The following is a 17,415-nucleotide window of genomic DNA, read 5'->3' as shown; positions in this document are numbered from 1 at the left end:
TCAATTCCCAGCATCCCAGAACTGTGGAGAGCTGCTGACAACCAGTGTGGACAATTCTGAGCTATATAAGGCAGCCTCCTCTTCACAGACTTCTAACATCTTAACACCTCTTTTCATCTCTTCTCAGTGCTCCAAACTAGGGGTGGAAAGAAAGTAGACTGGGATCTACTGCCAAATCTTTCGGTGGTTTGCAGTATTGGTTACACTGGTTTTTTGTTTTTGTTTTATAATTTATAATTTAATTGCAGATAACCCCACTATGAATTTCTTCCATGTGCTTCTTACAGCTACAATTGCAAAGAAGAGTTTCAGATTCATGATGACTTGTTGAAGGCCAGCTATACTGTGGGGCGGATTACAGAGTCTACTCCGGAGCATTACCTTGTACAGGTGAGCGCCGTAGACTTGGCTCGGGGCATCCAGCATGCAGGGACTGAGGCATAAGGATGTAAGAACAGCCTCTCCTCACTCCCTGCCCCTTCCTACTGTGACCAACCAGATGTCTCTGGAGAAAGTGGAGCATGAAGTCAGTTGCCCTCTCCTGCTGTTGGCCCATCTGGCAAATGGCCTCTGGGTAGGAGGTTCCCTACAGCCAGTACAGTAGATAGCTGTATATCTTCCACGAATCTGTGTCAATCCCCTTTTAAAGTCATTTAAGCTAGTGGACATTACTGCATCTTGTGGCAGCAAATTCTGCGTTTATGCGTTGTATGAAAAAGTTGGTTGGAGATTGTTCCACCAGTGTGAGCGTTTAAGCCTGTCGGTTGGAACGATCTCCCCTTTCCTTCCCCTGGACCCTGTTTTGGAGGTTCCCCTGACCCTCCCAAAGTCAAGTTTGTGGGGTTTGGGTGGCCCATGGGGGCAAAAAGGCTCATTGCACTAGCAGAAAAACTTGCACTGGCTTCCGCTAGCAGGACTTAACAGCTGAATCTAGCCCATAGCATCCTGCCTTCTTTTCCATGTTGAAATAGGCATTATAGTTTTTCTACTTTCTTATTTCCTTCCCTCTACAGGGGAAATATTTTATGGTCCGTGATGTATACAGCAAGCTAGATGTCCTCAACACTGCCAGCAGCTGCGGTGCTCCGAATTTTCGGCAGGCGAAAGGGGGATATTCTGTGTTTGGGATGGGCCAGCCCACCCTCAACGGATTCAACCAGGTCCTGCAGAAACTGCAGAGCGACGGCCATAAGGTCTGTGCATGCATGGAAGTAAAGCTAATGCACAACTCAGAATGCGAATGAGAACAACAGTTCACTACTCCCACATCCCTCCACATGTTCTTTCAATGCATAAGGGCTGTTCATACTGATGATTTTACTTTTAAAAATCCCATTCGCTATTTGCTTTGAGGCTGCTTTTTTTAACAACCATCGGGTGTATACATGTTAATGAAACAAAGAATAAAGAAATCATTGAGGACCGGCACGATGACATCCTTATTTTTGTAAACCTTTAATTATTATCATTTCATTTTGTAATGCATATAAAACAGGGAGTGCAATGATAACCTACAAAAATTACAAGACGAACAAACTATGAAATAGTAGGATGAGTAGTTGCACCGGAGTCAAAATAACAAAGTCCAAGTAAATGCTGTCAATTTTATCAGATTGAGGACACAGGCGCTACTGAAATCTGTTGCCCATCCGTTCTACATTTGAGATGTTAGCAAAGCAGTTTTGTGTGTGCCTTGGTGTGCTTCTGATTATGTCATAAGTTCCTATCTGCTTTCTGCTACGATGTGCCGTTAGCCTCATGCTTCCGTGTCCCTATAACTATACGAATATGTGCGTGGTGTTCTTACACTCCCACTCCCACATGTGTACATGTGTTCGATGAATCCAAATATAGCTGTTGAGTGGGAACAGAACGAAAAGATTCCACTTTAATATGTACATGAAGACCGTGATGTAGTGAATCTTTTATTCTTCTCGGAACAGCACCTAGGAGCTTTGCCTCGAGCTGTTATTCATGTAGCACATAGTCCATATAGTTAGTCAGGGTCACTAGAGTCAAAAATAAATGCTAGAAGTTTTTTTTTTTTAAAAAAAGAGAGGTGCCCCATAGGAAAGTGGCAATGCCACAAACGGGCTCTTATCTTCGCTTACCAACACCGTTTAGCCAACACTTTCCTCTCTGTTGCAGCAGGAGTGCATCGTATTCTGTGTCCGTGAGGAACCCGTGCTTTTTCTGCACGTGGACAACGACTTCATGCCCTACACTCCCAGGGGAAAGGAGAACCTGCACGAAAATCTGCACAGCCTGCACAGGGGTGTCAAAGTCGAAAACCTGGAGCTCTCTATACGGAAAGAGGTGGGGTTTTTTTTTAGTGTCTGAGGAGGTTGCACGGTACTGTGAGACCTGCTAGAGATGGGATTGTCCATTCATTCCTTGTCTCAGTGCCTTGCCACTTAATTCCACTACAGCAGACATAGGAAGCTGTTCCATGTACCTGTTCCTGGGAACCGGAAGTGGGGAGAGTGTCTGTGGTGCTCGGGTCCTGCTTTGAGGGCTTCCAACCGGCATCTGGCTAGCCACTGTGAGAACAGGATGCTGGGCTAGTTGGGCTAGTTCTTAAAGTCAGACCATTGATCTGTCTAGCTCAGGACTGGCAGCACTGGAGTCCTTTATTCCAGATCTTCTGGCTTTTTTTTTGGTATTTTTTAAAAATATAGCTAGATGGTAGGTACGAACTTGAATTATTCAGCTGGTCATGTAGTTTATTGATGGGAAGTCAGTATGCGTGTGTGTGTGTTCACTGATATTTTTGTGTTGTAGAACTGGGAAGCCATATTGGACAACTTCATATTCTGCTGAGAGGATAAATGGGTATATTGGCATGGTATTCTGGGAGCCCCTTTGTCATGGTGTAGTCCAGCATTGTTTCAGTAGCATCTGCCTTACTGGATAGGACTGGGCTAGGGGATAGGAAGTGGTTCCCAGGTTGCCATGGTAACCTGTCCGTTAAGTTTTCAGCGGGATACGCTGATATCTGCCATGGTGCCTCTCGATTCAGTGGCACAGCTCCTACCGGGATAAACCATGTGATTGGGTAGAATGGACTTATTCCTCTAACTTGAAATTTACCAGAACAGCATGGCGTTCTAATGTCTCTGTGGTAAAATATTAGGCCAGTGGGTACTCTTTGGGAGGGTGTGTGTGTGTAGGGAAGTTGTGGAGGCGTGTTTTATAAAGCAAAGCTCTTCTCAGGTTGGTTAATTGGATTTATCTGTTGAAGATACATGACTTCGCCCAGCTGAAGGAGAACACATATTACGTCTACAACGATATCGAGCATTTCAAAGATGAGCCCCATTCGGTGAGAATCCGCTATGAAGAAGACATCCACGTGACAGAAGAAGTGTATAAGAGGCCCGTCTTCTTGCTGCCATCTTACAGGTAACTTTTCTGTGAGAAAAGAAAACCGCCCCTGCTTGATTATATCATTCCTGTTAACTTGGCTATCTCTTCTTTTCAAATGTTCTTTGCCCATTTTATCTTCCTTTTCCTCAGTGTGTGTGTGTGTGTGTTTTAGTAAGGGTTCCGCCCCCCCGTAAGGTAATAGAACTGTAAAAACATTTTGTACTTTCCTCAAGGACAAACATTTTACCTGTAAATAGATTAGCAGTTGTGTCCCCCTTAGTATTCTTCTATGTTCATAAGTGGTGGCAGCTTGGAAGAGACATTTTCTGTGGCAGCCCCCCCTAAGTTGTGGAACACCCCACAGAGGTGTGTCTGGTATAATACTAAGGACTATCCATCATATTCCTGTGACTGTAATTTGTTTTAACTGTTTTTAATTCTAAATTTCAAATTATTGTCAGGACAGGTAATAATAATAAATAATAATACAGTGGAACCTTGGTTCTCGAACATAATCCATTCCGGGAGTCTGTTTGACTCCGAAAACGAAAGGCACGACTTCCAATTGTCTGCAGGAGCTTCCTGCACTCAAGCGGAAGCCGCAGCAGACATTCGGCTTCCGAAAAACGTTCGCAAACTGGAACACTCGCTTTCGGGTTTGCAGCGTTTGGGAGCCGATTTGTTCGACAGCTAAGCCGTTTGAGAACCAAGGTACCACTGTAATAATAATGGTAATGGTGTTTAAAGAATAAAAGTATTTTTGTTGAGAGGGGAAACCTTGCACACAGCCTGTAAGTTCAGAAAGCAAGCAGGCTGTTACACCACTGAGGCACACAACAATGGCAAGAACCGAACACGGCCCTACTACAGAGGCTTATCACGGAACAACTGGGGGGACGAGTGGACTGAATTTAGCAGGTTGCCACAGGCATCGTATGTGGGTTCCTCCTCCTTTCCATGGTGGCACATTGAATTACCCTAACTTCTGGAGGCGTGGAATTGACAACGCAGTGTAAAAATATATATTTAAAAAATCACCTATAGTTTTGATCCTGGCTGTTTTTGTCTCTCTGCTCCCGGTAGCATGTGCCTTCTTTCTTGGCAGGTACCACCGGCTGCCTTTGCCTATGGACGGAGCCCCCTTGGAAGCACAACTCGATGCTTTCATCAGTTTCCTCAGGGTAAGGGCTGCCAAAGAATGTTAAGGTCTACTAGCTGCCTTGAGCATCCTCTATTTTAAACAGGTGGCAACATGCAAGGTTGTTCAAGGTAAGGTAGCGCATGTTGGATGCCGTTTGTTGGTGAAAGGTTTATCTTTCCTTCCTTTTGCCTGCTGCTGCCATGCACATAAAAGTAAAAGTGGTGGCTGATTTTTTTGGCGCTCCGGAGCTTGAAGCTGAGTACATGCATTTGTTGGTATACCAATATTCGCTTTGGGAGCATGTCTGGAGTTTCGCGACCATGCTTGGATGCCTGATGTGAAAAACCCAAATGTCTACCCACACAGGTTTTTTTTTTTTTAAAAAGGTGTGTGACCCAGCCACAAGTTCAAAACACTTTTCAAAAAGTTTCATTGATTTTATTTGAAATCAGCGAGGCTTGAAACTGCAGGCATAAGATTGTTTTAGAAAGGAAATATTGTTCTGTCGATAACAAGGAATAGAAATGCATTTTTCAATATTTCTGCCTCCCAAGGAGTTTTCAACCATGTTTAATATATGAAACTAATTTGAGAAAGGTTTTTGTTTTTGGTGTGTGTGTGTAAGAAGATCTTCCTGGCTTTTGGGGACAGTAAGCCATTTTGGAATGTGCTTCTCTCTCTTTTTTTTGTGTTCATTTTTATATACCACACTCCACAAAGAGCACTCAAGGCAGCTCATTTTAAAAACAAACTAATGGTACATCATTAAAAAAAGAAATCAAACAGTAGTAAAAGAAACAGCAGCAGCAGCATGTAAAAGTCAATCACTTTTTGTCTTCTTGCCAACTCTTCTGTTTATTTATTAAGGCACCCGGTCAACTGTATCCTCTATACCACTCCAGTATAAGTTGGGAGTTGAAGCATTCTGGTTTTCCACATTTACTTTAGAGACTGCTTAGATCAGGCATCCCCAAACTGCGGCCCTCCAGATGTTTTGGCCTACAACTCCCATGATCCCTGGCTAACAGGGCCAGTGGTCGGGGAAGATGGGAATTGTAGTCCAAAACATCTGGAGGGCCGAAGTTTGGGGATGTCTGGCTTAGATGTTGTACATTTTATGCAAGCCCCAAATAAGTTTGCGGTTTGGACTTTGTTTGAAATCAGTGATTTCTCCCCCCCCCCCCACGAAGATTGCAATCTAGCATGAGATATCAATCACAAGTCCAGTGTGCTTGGTGGGATAGGGAACTCTGTGTCCTTCCAAATGGCGTGGGACTGCAACTCCCATCAGCCCCAGGTAGCACAGCCAAAGGTCAGGGATGCTGGGAATTGAAGTCCCGGCAGCATTTGGAGGGCTACAAGTTCAGCATCCCTGGATTAAACCATATGTGACATGAGCAACATAACTTATCAACCCCCCCTGATAGCAGAATGAACAAGATGGCGGACTAGTTTGGGAGAAATGCCCGCTACCCTCTTTCTGCCATGTACTTTTCTCTCCCTCCTGTGCTGCAGTGGTGCAAGCCTGTTATTTCCCAGGTTGTAAAAGAGGCCTCTCCTCTGGCCCCATCGGATGTCAATTTGAGGGAATGGCAGCCCAAGAAATGTCCTTGCACTGTATTTTTGTCCTGCAGGAAAGTCCAAATGTGCTCCTTCTCCAAGACCCCAGCAGGCCTCCTCCCGCCCTGCTCTTCAGCTGCCAAACAGGAGTCGGAAGGACCAACCTAGGCATGGTTTTGGGCACTCTGGTGCTTTATCACCGCAAGGGTGGGCTGCAGAAACAAGAGTAAGTATGCTTTTTCATCCATTTTCCATAATGGAAATGAATCTGAGAGGGAGGAGTGTTGGTTTGACTGGCATTGGAGATCTTGGCTTCCCTTACATCCAAATGTTGGGGTTGTACTCCATTTGGAACTATATAGTTTCAAGGGGACAGAATACTCTTTTAGGTTTCGCCTCCATACACCACTCTCCCTTGCAGATCAGTCTTTGTACCCTGGTCCACAGTGTCTTACTTTCCATTGTTGCTATAACTTGGATTGGTGGGAGCAAGTATGACAGTGCAAATAGTTCGCAGTGCCTCAAGTAACTGAGCCACACCATAAACTATAGCGGAAGCACGTGTGGGAACCCTAGATGTTCTAGGGCAGCATTTCTCAACCTTGGGTCCACAGCTGTTGTTGGACTACAATTCCCATCATGCCTAGCTAGCAGGATCAGTGGTCAGGGATGATGGGAGTCGTAGTCCAACAACAGCTGGGGAACCAAGGTTGAGAAAGGCTGCTCTAGGGTTATTATCCTGGGAAAACAAAGCATGCACTGCTTATATTCCTACATTGCAGGGGGTTGGACTAGAGGACTGTTAGGGTCCCTTCCAACTCTACGATTCTGTGATTCTATGATCTAAATCCTTGATTCTGTGAATTTTAGATGTTGCGTGTAGATGACCAAAATGCAGAACAGGAAAAAAAGGATTATGAAATAATTGGCTTGGGAGACATTATTGACTCCTGCAGTAGTATATAAGTGACCAGCTCTTGAAGCAAAATGATATTTCATTGAGTGTGGACATAATAATCACCATGGCTTGTGTGTGTCTATATGAGAGTGGTGGTGTATGGAGCAGGGGATTACATCTGATGGATATTTTTGAATGGGTGGAATTGTGCTCTCAAGTTGACATAGCTTTGTGTGTGTGTGTGTGTGTGTGTGTGTGTGAGAGAGAGAGAGAGAGAGAGAGAGAGAGAGAGAGAGAGAGAGACTTCACTTCACATTAAAGAAATCATATTTTTCCCTTTTCCAATTACAGCCTTCCACAGCCCACTAAATCTTTGCCAAGGGATCGATTTCGAATTATTCAGACCTTCATTGACATAGTACCGAAAGGCCAGCAGATAGTTGAGGAGGTAAGCAAATTTGCATTGATTTGCAGGTGGAGCCTTGGCAATAAAGTCCACGACACCCACCCCCTGCTGCCCTTGCCTTTCTCTTGACTCCCTTTCTCCCCCCCCCAATTGCTGCTGCCTGAAGTCCTTGCCCACGGCAGCTGCTGATGTAGAACCAAGCACGCCGTATCTCTCCAAGGCAGTGTTATCGCAGTTGTCCAGAAGCGATTGTCAAAGCTCTCTTCACAACAGCCAGTAGAACAGAGCTTTCCAAACTGTGTGTCGCGCGAACACTCCCCAAGCTCCTGGGGCTGGAAAGGGGTTAGCTTAACCTCTGGTTTGCTAGTAAAGCTGAATTACTGTGCCGCAAAATGATGCGTGTCCAAAAAGTGTGTCACCAGCATGAAAAGTTTGGGGCGCACACATTGGTGGCATTGCTCCTTTAGCATTCTTTGCATAATGGAGGTTGATGATGGACTTTCTTTTAATTAGGTTGTACCTACCAGCACCTTTTTGTGGGGTTCTATACAAATGCATGGAATAGTAAAACAAATTTAATAAAACCTGGATAAGAGATCAGCACAGTCAAAACCAAAGCAGTTTATTCTCCCTGGTTGTTCTCACACACACACCCCCTGAAGAAAGTGAATGCATCTACGCTGGAAACTTTTCCATTACCTGTGAACTTGATAAGTTTGAAGGTTGTCCAGAAAGTGACCGCAATTTTGAACTGTACTGTTAAACTGGGGAGTGCCTTTCCGGGCGATAAGACCAATGGGAGGCAAATGTAGCATGCAAGAGATTGAAGGGGATGGAATCCTCTCTCTTGCGTAGATTGACATTTGCCTTTTGGCTTTCTAAGGTGGATTCCGCCATTTCCTTGTGTTCGGAAATGCATGACCTGAAGGAAGCCATTTACGAGAATAAGAAGAAGCTGGAAGGGATTGGAGAAGATTATCGGATTCAGGTATTGGTCAGGCTGAGCCTCCTTCTTAAAATTTTAAGTATTTAACTTAATTTAATTATTGAATTAGTTTACTACTTAAAATGTTGACCTAAGCTTATGGCGTTATTAGGTTTCCTAAAGTGGCGTCTGCAGCTGGGTCTGGCCCATGTTATAATTATGCATTTCTAAGGGACATTGGGATATTTAATGTAAGTCTAACTCAGCTCACAACTGATGCTTCCTTGAAAGAAAGCCCACCTTTTAAAATTGGACTTCGGCTCCATTGCACTATACATTAAAGCCGTCGCATACCACTTTAAACAGTCATTCCTGCCTCCATGGCTGCTGGGAACTGTAGTTTGCTTAAAGTGCCGAGAGTTGTTAGGAGACCCCTATTCCTCTCACAGCACTACAGTTCCCAGAGTTTCCTGGGAAGAGGGATTGATTGTTAAACCCTGATATGACAACAAGATCGTACTGGCCTATTTACTTTGAATGTTTGCAAGTGATGCCAATAAAGGTTTTGATACTGATACTGATTGTTAAACCACTCTGGGGATTGTAGCTCTGTGAGGGGAATTGGGGTATCCTAACAACTTGGGAAAGATGGAGGGCACTAGGAGAAGGGGACGACAGAGGACGAGATGGTTGGACAGTGTTCTCGAAGCTACGAACATGAGTCTGACCAAACTGCGGGAGGCAGTGGAAGACAGGAGTGTCTGGTGTGCTCTGGTCCATGGGGTCACAAAGAGTCGGACACGACTGAACGACTAAACAACAACAACTTTCAGTAGCTTTGCGGGGAAGTGGCTTAGTTGTGTTGCTGCAACTCATTCTAGCTAGGAACTTATATTGGTATACATGCACATGTGACTTTGCCTCTGCAGAATATCGTAGCATCTTGCTTCCCTAGAATCATTTAAAAAAATAAGTATTATACGTAGTACATTAAAAATCTTCCAAGGACTTCCAAGGGCCATGGAGTAGCCCCATTCAGCATAGCATGTTTTATAGAAATTATACTTGCTCATTAGTTCTCCCAAGCTTCATTAGACATTTTCTCCTTTTGCATACCAGTTCATTGTCGGTGTTATGTGTTGCCTCTTATTGGACCCACTGTTGTTAATTAGTGTGTACAGTTCTCAATAGTTCCGGGACTCGGCTCCATCTGTCCTCGCTGCTTCTTAGATTTTTTGGTTTCGTTTTTTGAGAAAATGCACTCTCCGTTCCTGACATGCAGTTTTTTGCTAATAGTTGACAAGAAATGTGAAAAAGGAAAGATGAGCACAGGGGGACAAGCTGCTTCAATTTTCCTTTTGGGTGCGTCTCTCCCCTGCCCTCCCTGCATCGCCCCTCCCCCCCCATGTGCCTAAAGACATGAACAGGATAGACTATGAAATTCTTCAGGTGTAAATTACGGCTATAAACGAGGACAGTTTGTACTGAAAGTCAGAAAGCTTTCCTAATGTTTATTCAGGAAACCGGAAGGATATATTGTTTTTTCAAGAGGACACTTGCCATTGAAGATAAAATGGCTTGCTATTATTTGTTTTTTTATAATCGCATTTGGGAAGTACTTTTCTTCCAGGGGGGCTGGTGGTGCCAGGGCTGCACCAGAAGGTAGTGGTGCCAGAGCTCACAGCAGAAGGGATTTAACTTCTGCTCCACCTCCTGCTTGGCTGAAGGAGCCAAGGAGCCCTGCACTTGCAAGGAAACTGTCTTACACCACTGGGGCAATGTGTGGTGGCAAGGCTGAACTCTCATTAAAAGCTCGTTCCCTCCCATACCTGAGGGTCTTTTTCTCTTGACAGTTATGCAATGCCTTTGTCTCTTTTTCTTCTCTTCCTTCCTTCGCAAGGGCTGTGTCTGACAGGCATGGGAGGTGCAAGGCAGGGCTGGTGAGGATGTGGCCCGGGGGGGGAGGGGCTTGGCTGGGGAAGGGGTGTGGAATGAGGAGGATCTCGAGGGCCGGATACAGATGTCTGGAGGGCCACATTTGGCTCCCACCCTGAGGTTCCTCATCCCTGCCTTAATCCAGCTCTGTTAGCTGCAGTTAGTCTCCTGTAAAAAAAGTGCTATATCCAACTCTAGGTTTTTAATTTTTGCAAGGAAGCGACGGCAGCTGCACCTTGGAAAAGAAGATTGAAGTAACAGTCCTTCAATTTTTAATGTTTCATCAATGTTTACTGTGCTTATTAATGTTTTAATTTGTTGGAAGCTGCCCAACAAATTCTTCTTCTTCTTCCTCTTCCTCTTCCTCTTCCTCTTCCTCTTCCTCTTCCTCTTCCTCTTCCTCCTCCTCCTCCTCCTCCTCCTCCTCCTCTTCTTCCTCTTCTTCCTCTTCTTCCTCTTCTTCCTCTTCCTCTTCTGTTGCCTAGTACTTTAATTGGGGTTGAGAACCATTTCTTTAGCCTGAAGAGTCTTAATTCCCTTCTAGTCATTGTTCTGGGGGCCACAGTCACACAGCCCCCTCTGTCCTCCATCCAACTGAATCACCTGACATCCTGTCACCTGACATAATGCTTCAAAGCATTGTGGGAGTTCCCGGATGCATTCTTGCCCATCAGAAACACGCCAAGGAGGGGCGTGGTGGGGAAAAGGGGATGTGGACTCTGGCGGGAATCCCAAGGAGCAGGCAGAGAGGCTCGGAAGGCCACATTCACCCCTCAGGCCTGAGGTTCTTTAATCCTGCTCTAATCCACCCTCTGCAGACCACTTGTGACTGGTAGGCAGGGCTACCCACCTGTCAGGGGTGTGGCATCCTATGGTGTCAGGTGATACCACTTTAAAGGAAGAATCAGGAGTGTGATTTAAGCGCTTCCTTTGAATTCTCTTAATTTAAAAGGCAGCAGGTGTAAGCCCTGCTTGCAGAGGAGCAACCTGGTTGGTGTGCCAAGCGTTGACCCTCTGCTTGAGGCAGCTACCTTACTGTGCCTCATGATAGGGCCCGGCTCTTGAGCCTCAGGTTTGAAGATCACTGGGTAACTTTGGACCAGACACTGTCTCATCACAACCTTATCTACCTCATGAGCTTGTTGCAAGGGGGGAAAGGATGGGGAAGAACCACTCCATTTTGCAAATGGAGCTCAGGAGCAGCCATTTTGCGAATGCAGCCCTGGTTTTCCTGTCGGGGTGAATTTCAGTTTGGCCTTTGCAGGATGCGGCTGGCGTATGTCCTCAGCGGCTCTGAGAAATAAGCCTTTGGACCCCGCTCTACATTTCAAACACAGGGACTGTTTATTTGAAGTTCAAACACAGCAACAGCTCTTCTTAAAACAATGGAAAATTTCCCTGGGGTTATGTTCTCATTGGACAAAATGCATCATGGAGGAAGAGCGATGTGTGTCTGTGTAAATCTATGTTTATAGTGTATGCCATGCTTTTCCAGCTTGTAAATCCTCTGATTCCATCTCAAAAGCCACTAATGGCTGCCTGCTATAGAGAGGCTAAATATCCTTCTCTTTACCTCCCCCCCCCCAAAAAAAAATCTGGAACTGCAAAAATGGGAGAGGTTGACGGGTACCTGGCAGGCCACAGTTGGTGGGCTGGCTACATTTGTCTTGATAAATCACATATAAATCTGATATCTGCACCATTCAGTCTTCTTTCACCGAGAAAAGGCAGGAAGGGACCGTTTGGTTTACAGGCTCGTATATAAGTTTATGGTAACAAAAAACATGGTATCGCTCACTCGACAAATGAATGTTAAGAGGGCAGCCATAAAGTGTGTCACAGTTTGCCTCACCTTCACCCCACAGATAATTAGGGAGACTTAAATGTGGAGCGTGTCCAGTTATCTCTTCTCTCTCCCCCTTTAACACATACTGTAGCTGCATATTTTCCATGCAGGAGAATGTTCAGTTCAGTCCTGAGCATGTTCCTAAATCTCTTTGAGAAATGACTTGTGGCCGGAATTCTCTTATGGGATAACAAGTAAATATTAACGGGAGGGAATTATGTAATGTCACAGATTTCCACTGGACCACTTGCCAAATTCTTTCTCTGTCCTTGCCACACCTCCCAAAAGCAGAATGTAGACCCTTTATAAATAGAGTCAAATGTTAAAGTTCTACATTTTCCATATGGAGAGCCAATATAGTTTAGTTTCGGAGTTGGACAGGGGGAATCAGTCAAATCCTCACTCAACCATGGAATTCCATGGGTGTTGAAAACCAGATATCGCCTAGCCCTACTCTGCAGGTGAGGGCCTCCTGGAGATACCTTCTTATTAGGATATTCATTCTGCACCGTCAGGCTTTTAGTGTGGTAGTGCCTACGCTTTGGAATCCCTTCCCCTTGAAAGTTACACAGCTTCCGTCTTCTTGGTGCCTACCAAATACAATCCACCTTCTTCAAAACTTTTAAGCTGAGATCTGTCCCAGTCTGTGCCTGTATTGGAATTGCTTTTAAGATGTTTTTATTGTTTTGTCACTTGGTGTTTGCTGCCCAGGGCTCCTTTGGGAGGAAGGGTAGGATGCAAATTTAACAACAACAACAACGGCAAGTGCCTCTTAGTAATATTATTATTTGTGTGTTTGCATTGTAGGGGAACAGCACCAAAGAGTATTTCCTTCAGAGGACGTTGCAGAGCCTTGAGCGCTACTTCTACTTGATAGCTTTCAACTATTACCTTCATGAACAGGTGAGTATTCTTCCCTGAGCTCCTAAATGATGCTGTGCATTTTTCCACCCTTGCCAGGTGTACCCAGTGATGGGGCACAGATATCTTACATATGTCAGGGAAAGTGGAACTAGAGGTTGCAGTGCCAAGAGGGGTAGGAACCAGACACCAAGCCTCTTTCTTCAGAGCCTCGTATTGCTTGCTTTGTTCTTAAAGAGATTTTATACATTTTAGTATAAAGTATAAAGAGATTTAGTATGTTTCTGAGCACAGTTCAAAGTGTTGGTGATGACCTTTAAAGCCAGTATACAGTACCTGAATGAGCGTCTCCACCCCCATCGTTCTGCCCAGACACTGAGGTCCAGTGCCGAGGGCCTTCTGGCGGTTCCCTCACTGCGAGAAGCCAAGTTGCAGGGAACCAGGCAGAGGGCCTTCTCGGTAATGGCACCTGCCCCATGGAACGCCCTCCCACCAGATGTCAAAGAGAAAAACAACTACCAGGCTTTTAGAACACACCTGAAGGCAGCCCTGTTTAGGGAAGTTTTTAATGTTTAATAGATTATTGTATTTTAATATTCTGTTGGAAGCTGCCCAGAGTGGCTGGGGAAACCAGATGGGTGGGGTATAAATAATAAATTGTTGTTGTTGTCGTCATCATTATTATTTCCTGCCTTCCCATTGAAGATGACCAGTGAGCCTAAGTTTCTGAAAGCAAATCAGAAATTATTCTGGATTGTTTATTTATTTGCAGCATTTATACCTGCCTTCCCTTTTAGCCAAAAAAGGCTCTGAGAGCAGCTTACAAAAGCCAGTTCCAATATGGTCCCTTGCCCCCTAAGACTTGCTGTCTAAACACAGGAGGAAAATGAAATGGGAGGGAAGAGGGGAAAGCAAGCTTGGAGGGGGTTCCACAGCCTAGGCACCACAGCTGTGGGGTGGGGGAAGCCTGAGCAGACCCACATGGAAAGTGGGGGTCCTTGCGAAATGCTGAATCCACATTGTTTAGTTCCACCCTTTTAAACATTTCACTTGCACACAATGGAAACTGAACGTGAACCCCAGGGAGACTGAAGTGAATGCTGAACCCATCCAGTCATCAAAAGTTTCTCTGCTGGCAAGCTCTTGGGAGTCTGTGGTCAGATCAAATTGTAAAGAGGGTTGGCTTGTGCTAGATAAACTTTTAGTGCGCTGGCCAAAGGCATCAAGTTGGCTGTTGTCAGTGTCACTGTCATTCCCACTGCTCTTCACCGTTCACTCAGTGGTCACTATGATGAAAACGTTACGAGCTCTGTAATAAATGAAACCTTCAGCTCAGTCAAATCAAGCAAAACCCCTTTGACAATTTGCCATGTTAGTTTACAGCAAGTGTTTCCCAGCTGTTTTTGGACAACAAATCCCATCATCCCTAGTTAGCAACACCAGCGGTCAGGTTGAGAAACACTGGTTTACAGGAAAGGAAAGGGAAAAGGACAACCTTCTATCCTGTGCTGCGACAGCAGATTTGGCCACCATTTGGCTAACTGCTGTCTTCCATTCCCAACAAAACGTTTACATAATTCTCTCTGCTGCTAAGCTTATGGCCTCAACGAGCAGCATCTTCAGCCAATGTGCCTTATTCCATAAGGAGAAGATAAAGTGTATTTGTGCCAACAAGATGCCATGTTTTGTAACAATTACTTGCGATGTGTGCAGCACGTTGGGTTGCAGCCTGCTTCTGACAATGTCCCTGTCTGTCTTTTCTCCCTTTCCTGGACTGGAAGTACCCCCTTGCTTTTGCCCTCGATTTCAGCCGATGGATGTGCAGGCACTCTGAACTATACAGGCTTCAGGCCAACATGAACCTGTCGGAGCTTGTGGTCACAGGGGAGCAGATAACTAAGGGGGCACGGGTGCTGGTGAGTCAACTCTTTTGAGTTGTTGTTGTTGTTGTTGTTATTGTTAAATATATTTACCCTGATCAGCCTGCCTTCACTGCTTGGCTCTTGAACACCCTTCTTTGGAGCCATCTTGGGCAGCAGCTCTGCATTTTATTACATTTCTGTAAGAATTATTATTATTATTATTTATTACTACCAAAACTACATTTATATCCCACCTTTCCTCCAAGGAGCCATACACAGTTCTCCCCATTTTATCCTCACAACAACTCTGTGAGGTAGGTTAGGCTGAGGCCAAGTGGGGATTCGAACCTTAAGTCTCCCAGGTTCATAGTCCAACACTCTAACCACTGTGCCACACTGGCTCCCACTTCTGGATGTAATTGATCTCCTTGTTGTTTGCCGCAGCCTTTAGAGATTTCTTCTGCCGCAGGTGGTGAATGAAAGGTTTTCTCCAGATGTCCTCAGCACAGTCAAGGAGATGAGCGTGGCCAACTTCCGGAGAGTCCCCAAGATGCCTGTGTATGGGATGGCACAGCCGAATGCCAAGGTAATTGAACAATGCTGTGTAGTTTCTGGGAAGAGAGACTGAGATAGGGCCAGAGAGCTCTTGAGTTAAAAACAGGCGTTATTATTATTATTATTTATTTTATTTAAAAATCAAAACAGGAATTTGATCCTTAAAATATAAAATAAAAAGAGAGTGGAGATTCCAGATTTCCCCCCACCTGTGAAGTTGTGGAAACAAAAGAGAGCCCTTGAGAAACAGTCACACAACTAACCAGTTGTAGGGTTGTTGCTTTTTTAATCTTTATAAATGCAGGCATGATTGTAGTTACTCATTCTCTGATTGATTGATTGATTGCTTTTCAGGTTTATGCATTTCACTAATTTTGCAATCATTTTAACATTTCAAAACTTGTCTTCCTTCCCCCTCTTTCTGCGGTTCCTTATACTTATTTTTAATATCTTCTGCATATCCAAATTAACTTAATTTGCTCATTTATTCATCTATTTTAAATGTCTACTCTTATAAAACTGCAGGTTATTACAACAATCCTGCCAGTGTTCTTATCTGTTTACAATTTAATCTGTTAATATTCAATAAACCATTTCCATTCTTTTATACAAAGTTTGTTATCTTGGTTTCTTATGCCTCTGGTAAGTTTCGCCATTTCTGCATATTCCATAAGTTTTTGTATCCATTCTTCCTTTGCTGGGACTTCTGCTTCTTTCCATTTTTGGGTGAGTAACATTCTTGCCGCTGTAGAAGCATACATGAATAAGTTTCTATGAAGTTTCGGTCGTTCTGTCCCTATAACTATAATTCGTGAAAGAAAAGCTTCTGGGTTTTTGTTTTGTTTTTTACAAACGTTCTTTTAAACATCCTTTTCAATTCATTATATATCATTTCCCAGTAAGCTTTAACCTTACTACAAGACCACCGTTACTCATTTTCTTCAGGCTATCGGGAATGTCTTGAGCTACCTGACAGATACGAAGAGGAAGTATTCCCATATCCTGTGGGTCAATCTTCGTGAAGATGTGGTCCTAGAAGGGAACGAGCAAACCTACACTGTCCGGGAGGTTGGCAACCTGGAGCAGCAGATTACAGTGCCTGCAACGTCACCTGAACAGCTGGAGGTGAGATCTCAGGCGCTTTTAACTTCTCTTTTTTTTCCTTCACCAGGCAAGTATTGGGAAACTTTTGGGTTGATCTGGGGCAGTTAGCATTTCACAACAGGCAGCCACTCTGCATGAATTGGGAAAAAATTATAGTGCTCCTAAGGATGCTGTGCAGTTAAAAAGTATCCGACAAGGAGATTCTTACTATGTATTTACATTTAATGGCATGTTGCATCTTTCATTGTGGCTGTTGTATTGGTGTGACAGGCTAACTGCTATGCCCCCCCACCCCAAGCCCTGGTTTTTAAACTGTTATGATGCAGGAGTGAACAGGTGGGGGGGGGCATCCATGGTGGCATTTTGATGCATGCAAGTAAATAATGTGTGCTCATCACAAAGGACTGCTGTCTTTTCCAGATTTAAGCCTTGTGTCTCCATAGGGAGCTGGTCGATCCTCTTTCTTAGAAATAATAGATGCCAGCCTTGCTTGTTCTCCCCCTGCATTATTTATCAGAAGAATTGAGTTTGAAAGTAATATTGGCTCACTCCATTAATTTTTTTAATTCCACTTTGGAGCACCTCGAAGCCTTAAATTGATCACCTTTCTTTTTTTAAAATTGATTTTTATTGTTTCTCAAAGATTTAAACAAATTTACTTCACATACAATATACCATTCTCTTATATATTTCTTTTTTGACTTCCCACCCTTCCCGCCCTGGTGCTTTTGTTCTTCTCCTTGGTTGCTGTATTATGCTTATTATCAACCCCCCCCCCCAACTCTATCTTATATTTTCCCCACCACCACTCATATCTCGAGTCCTGCTCATGATTTAATATCACTATAATACTTCAACAGTATAAAAAGGCCTCCAGTTTTCCATAAACAGTTCATCATTTGGGTCTCTTAGTTTTGCAGTCACTTTCGCCATTTCAGCACAATCTATTACTTTTT

At 44.2% G+C, this 17,415-nt stretch overlaps 1 protein-coding gene across 4 annotated transcripts in view; it reads left to right on the top strand.

The window, feature by feature from the left end:
• PALD1 (phosphatase domain containing paladin 1) overlaps positions 1-17,415 on the top strand; it is a 98,422-nt gene that overhangs the window by 44,588 nt on the left and 36,419 nt on the right. For all 4 annotated transcript variants that reach the window (XM_060274899.2, XM_035137654.3, XM_035137657.3 and 1 more), the window contains exons 3-14: positions 288-390; positions 1,014-1,193; positions 2,152-2,316; positions 3,242-3,402; positions 4,472-4,547; positions 6,142-6,293; positions 7,317-7,413; positions 8,255-8,359; positions 12,885-12,980; positions 14,720-14,854; positions 15,270-15,386; positions 16,301-16,480. In XM_060274899.2, coding sequence (XP_060130882.2) covers positions 288-390; positions 1,014-1,193; positions 2,152-2,316; positions 3,242-3,402; positions 4,472-4,547; positions 6,142-6,293; positions 7,317-7,413; positions 8,255-8,359; positions 12,885-12,980; positions 14,720-14,854; positions 15,270-15,386; positions 16,301-16,480 — 1,567 coding nt within the window. The remainder of the gene's footprint in view (positions 1-287; positions 391-1,013; positions 1,194-2,151; positions 2,317-3,241; positions 3,403-4,471; positions 4,548-6,141; positions 6,294-7,316; positions 7,414-8,254; positions 8,360-12,884; positions 12,981-14,719; positions 14,855-15,269; positions 15,387-16,300; positions 16,481-17,415) is intronic.

Source organism: Zootoca vivipara, chromosome 5, assembly GCF_965207765.1.
Source record: "Zootoca vivipara chromosome 5, rZooViv2.hap1.1, whole genome shotgun sequence".
Classification (NCBI taxonomy): Eukaryota; Metazoa; Chordata; class Lepidosauria; order Squamata; family Lacertidae; genus Zootoca; species Zootoca vivipara.
The sequence above is the reverse complement of the archived record's forward strand: the minus strand, read 5'-3'. Positions and strand labels throughout refer to the sequence as shown.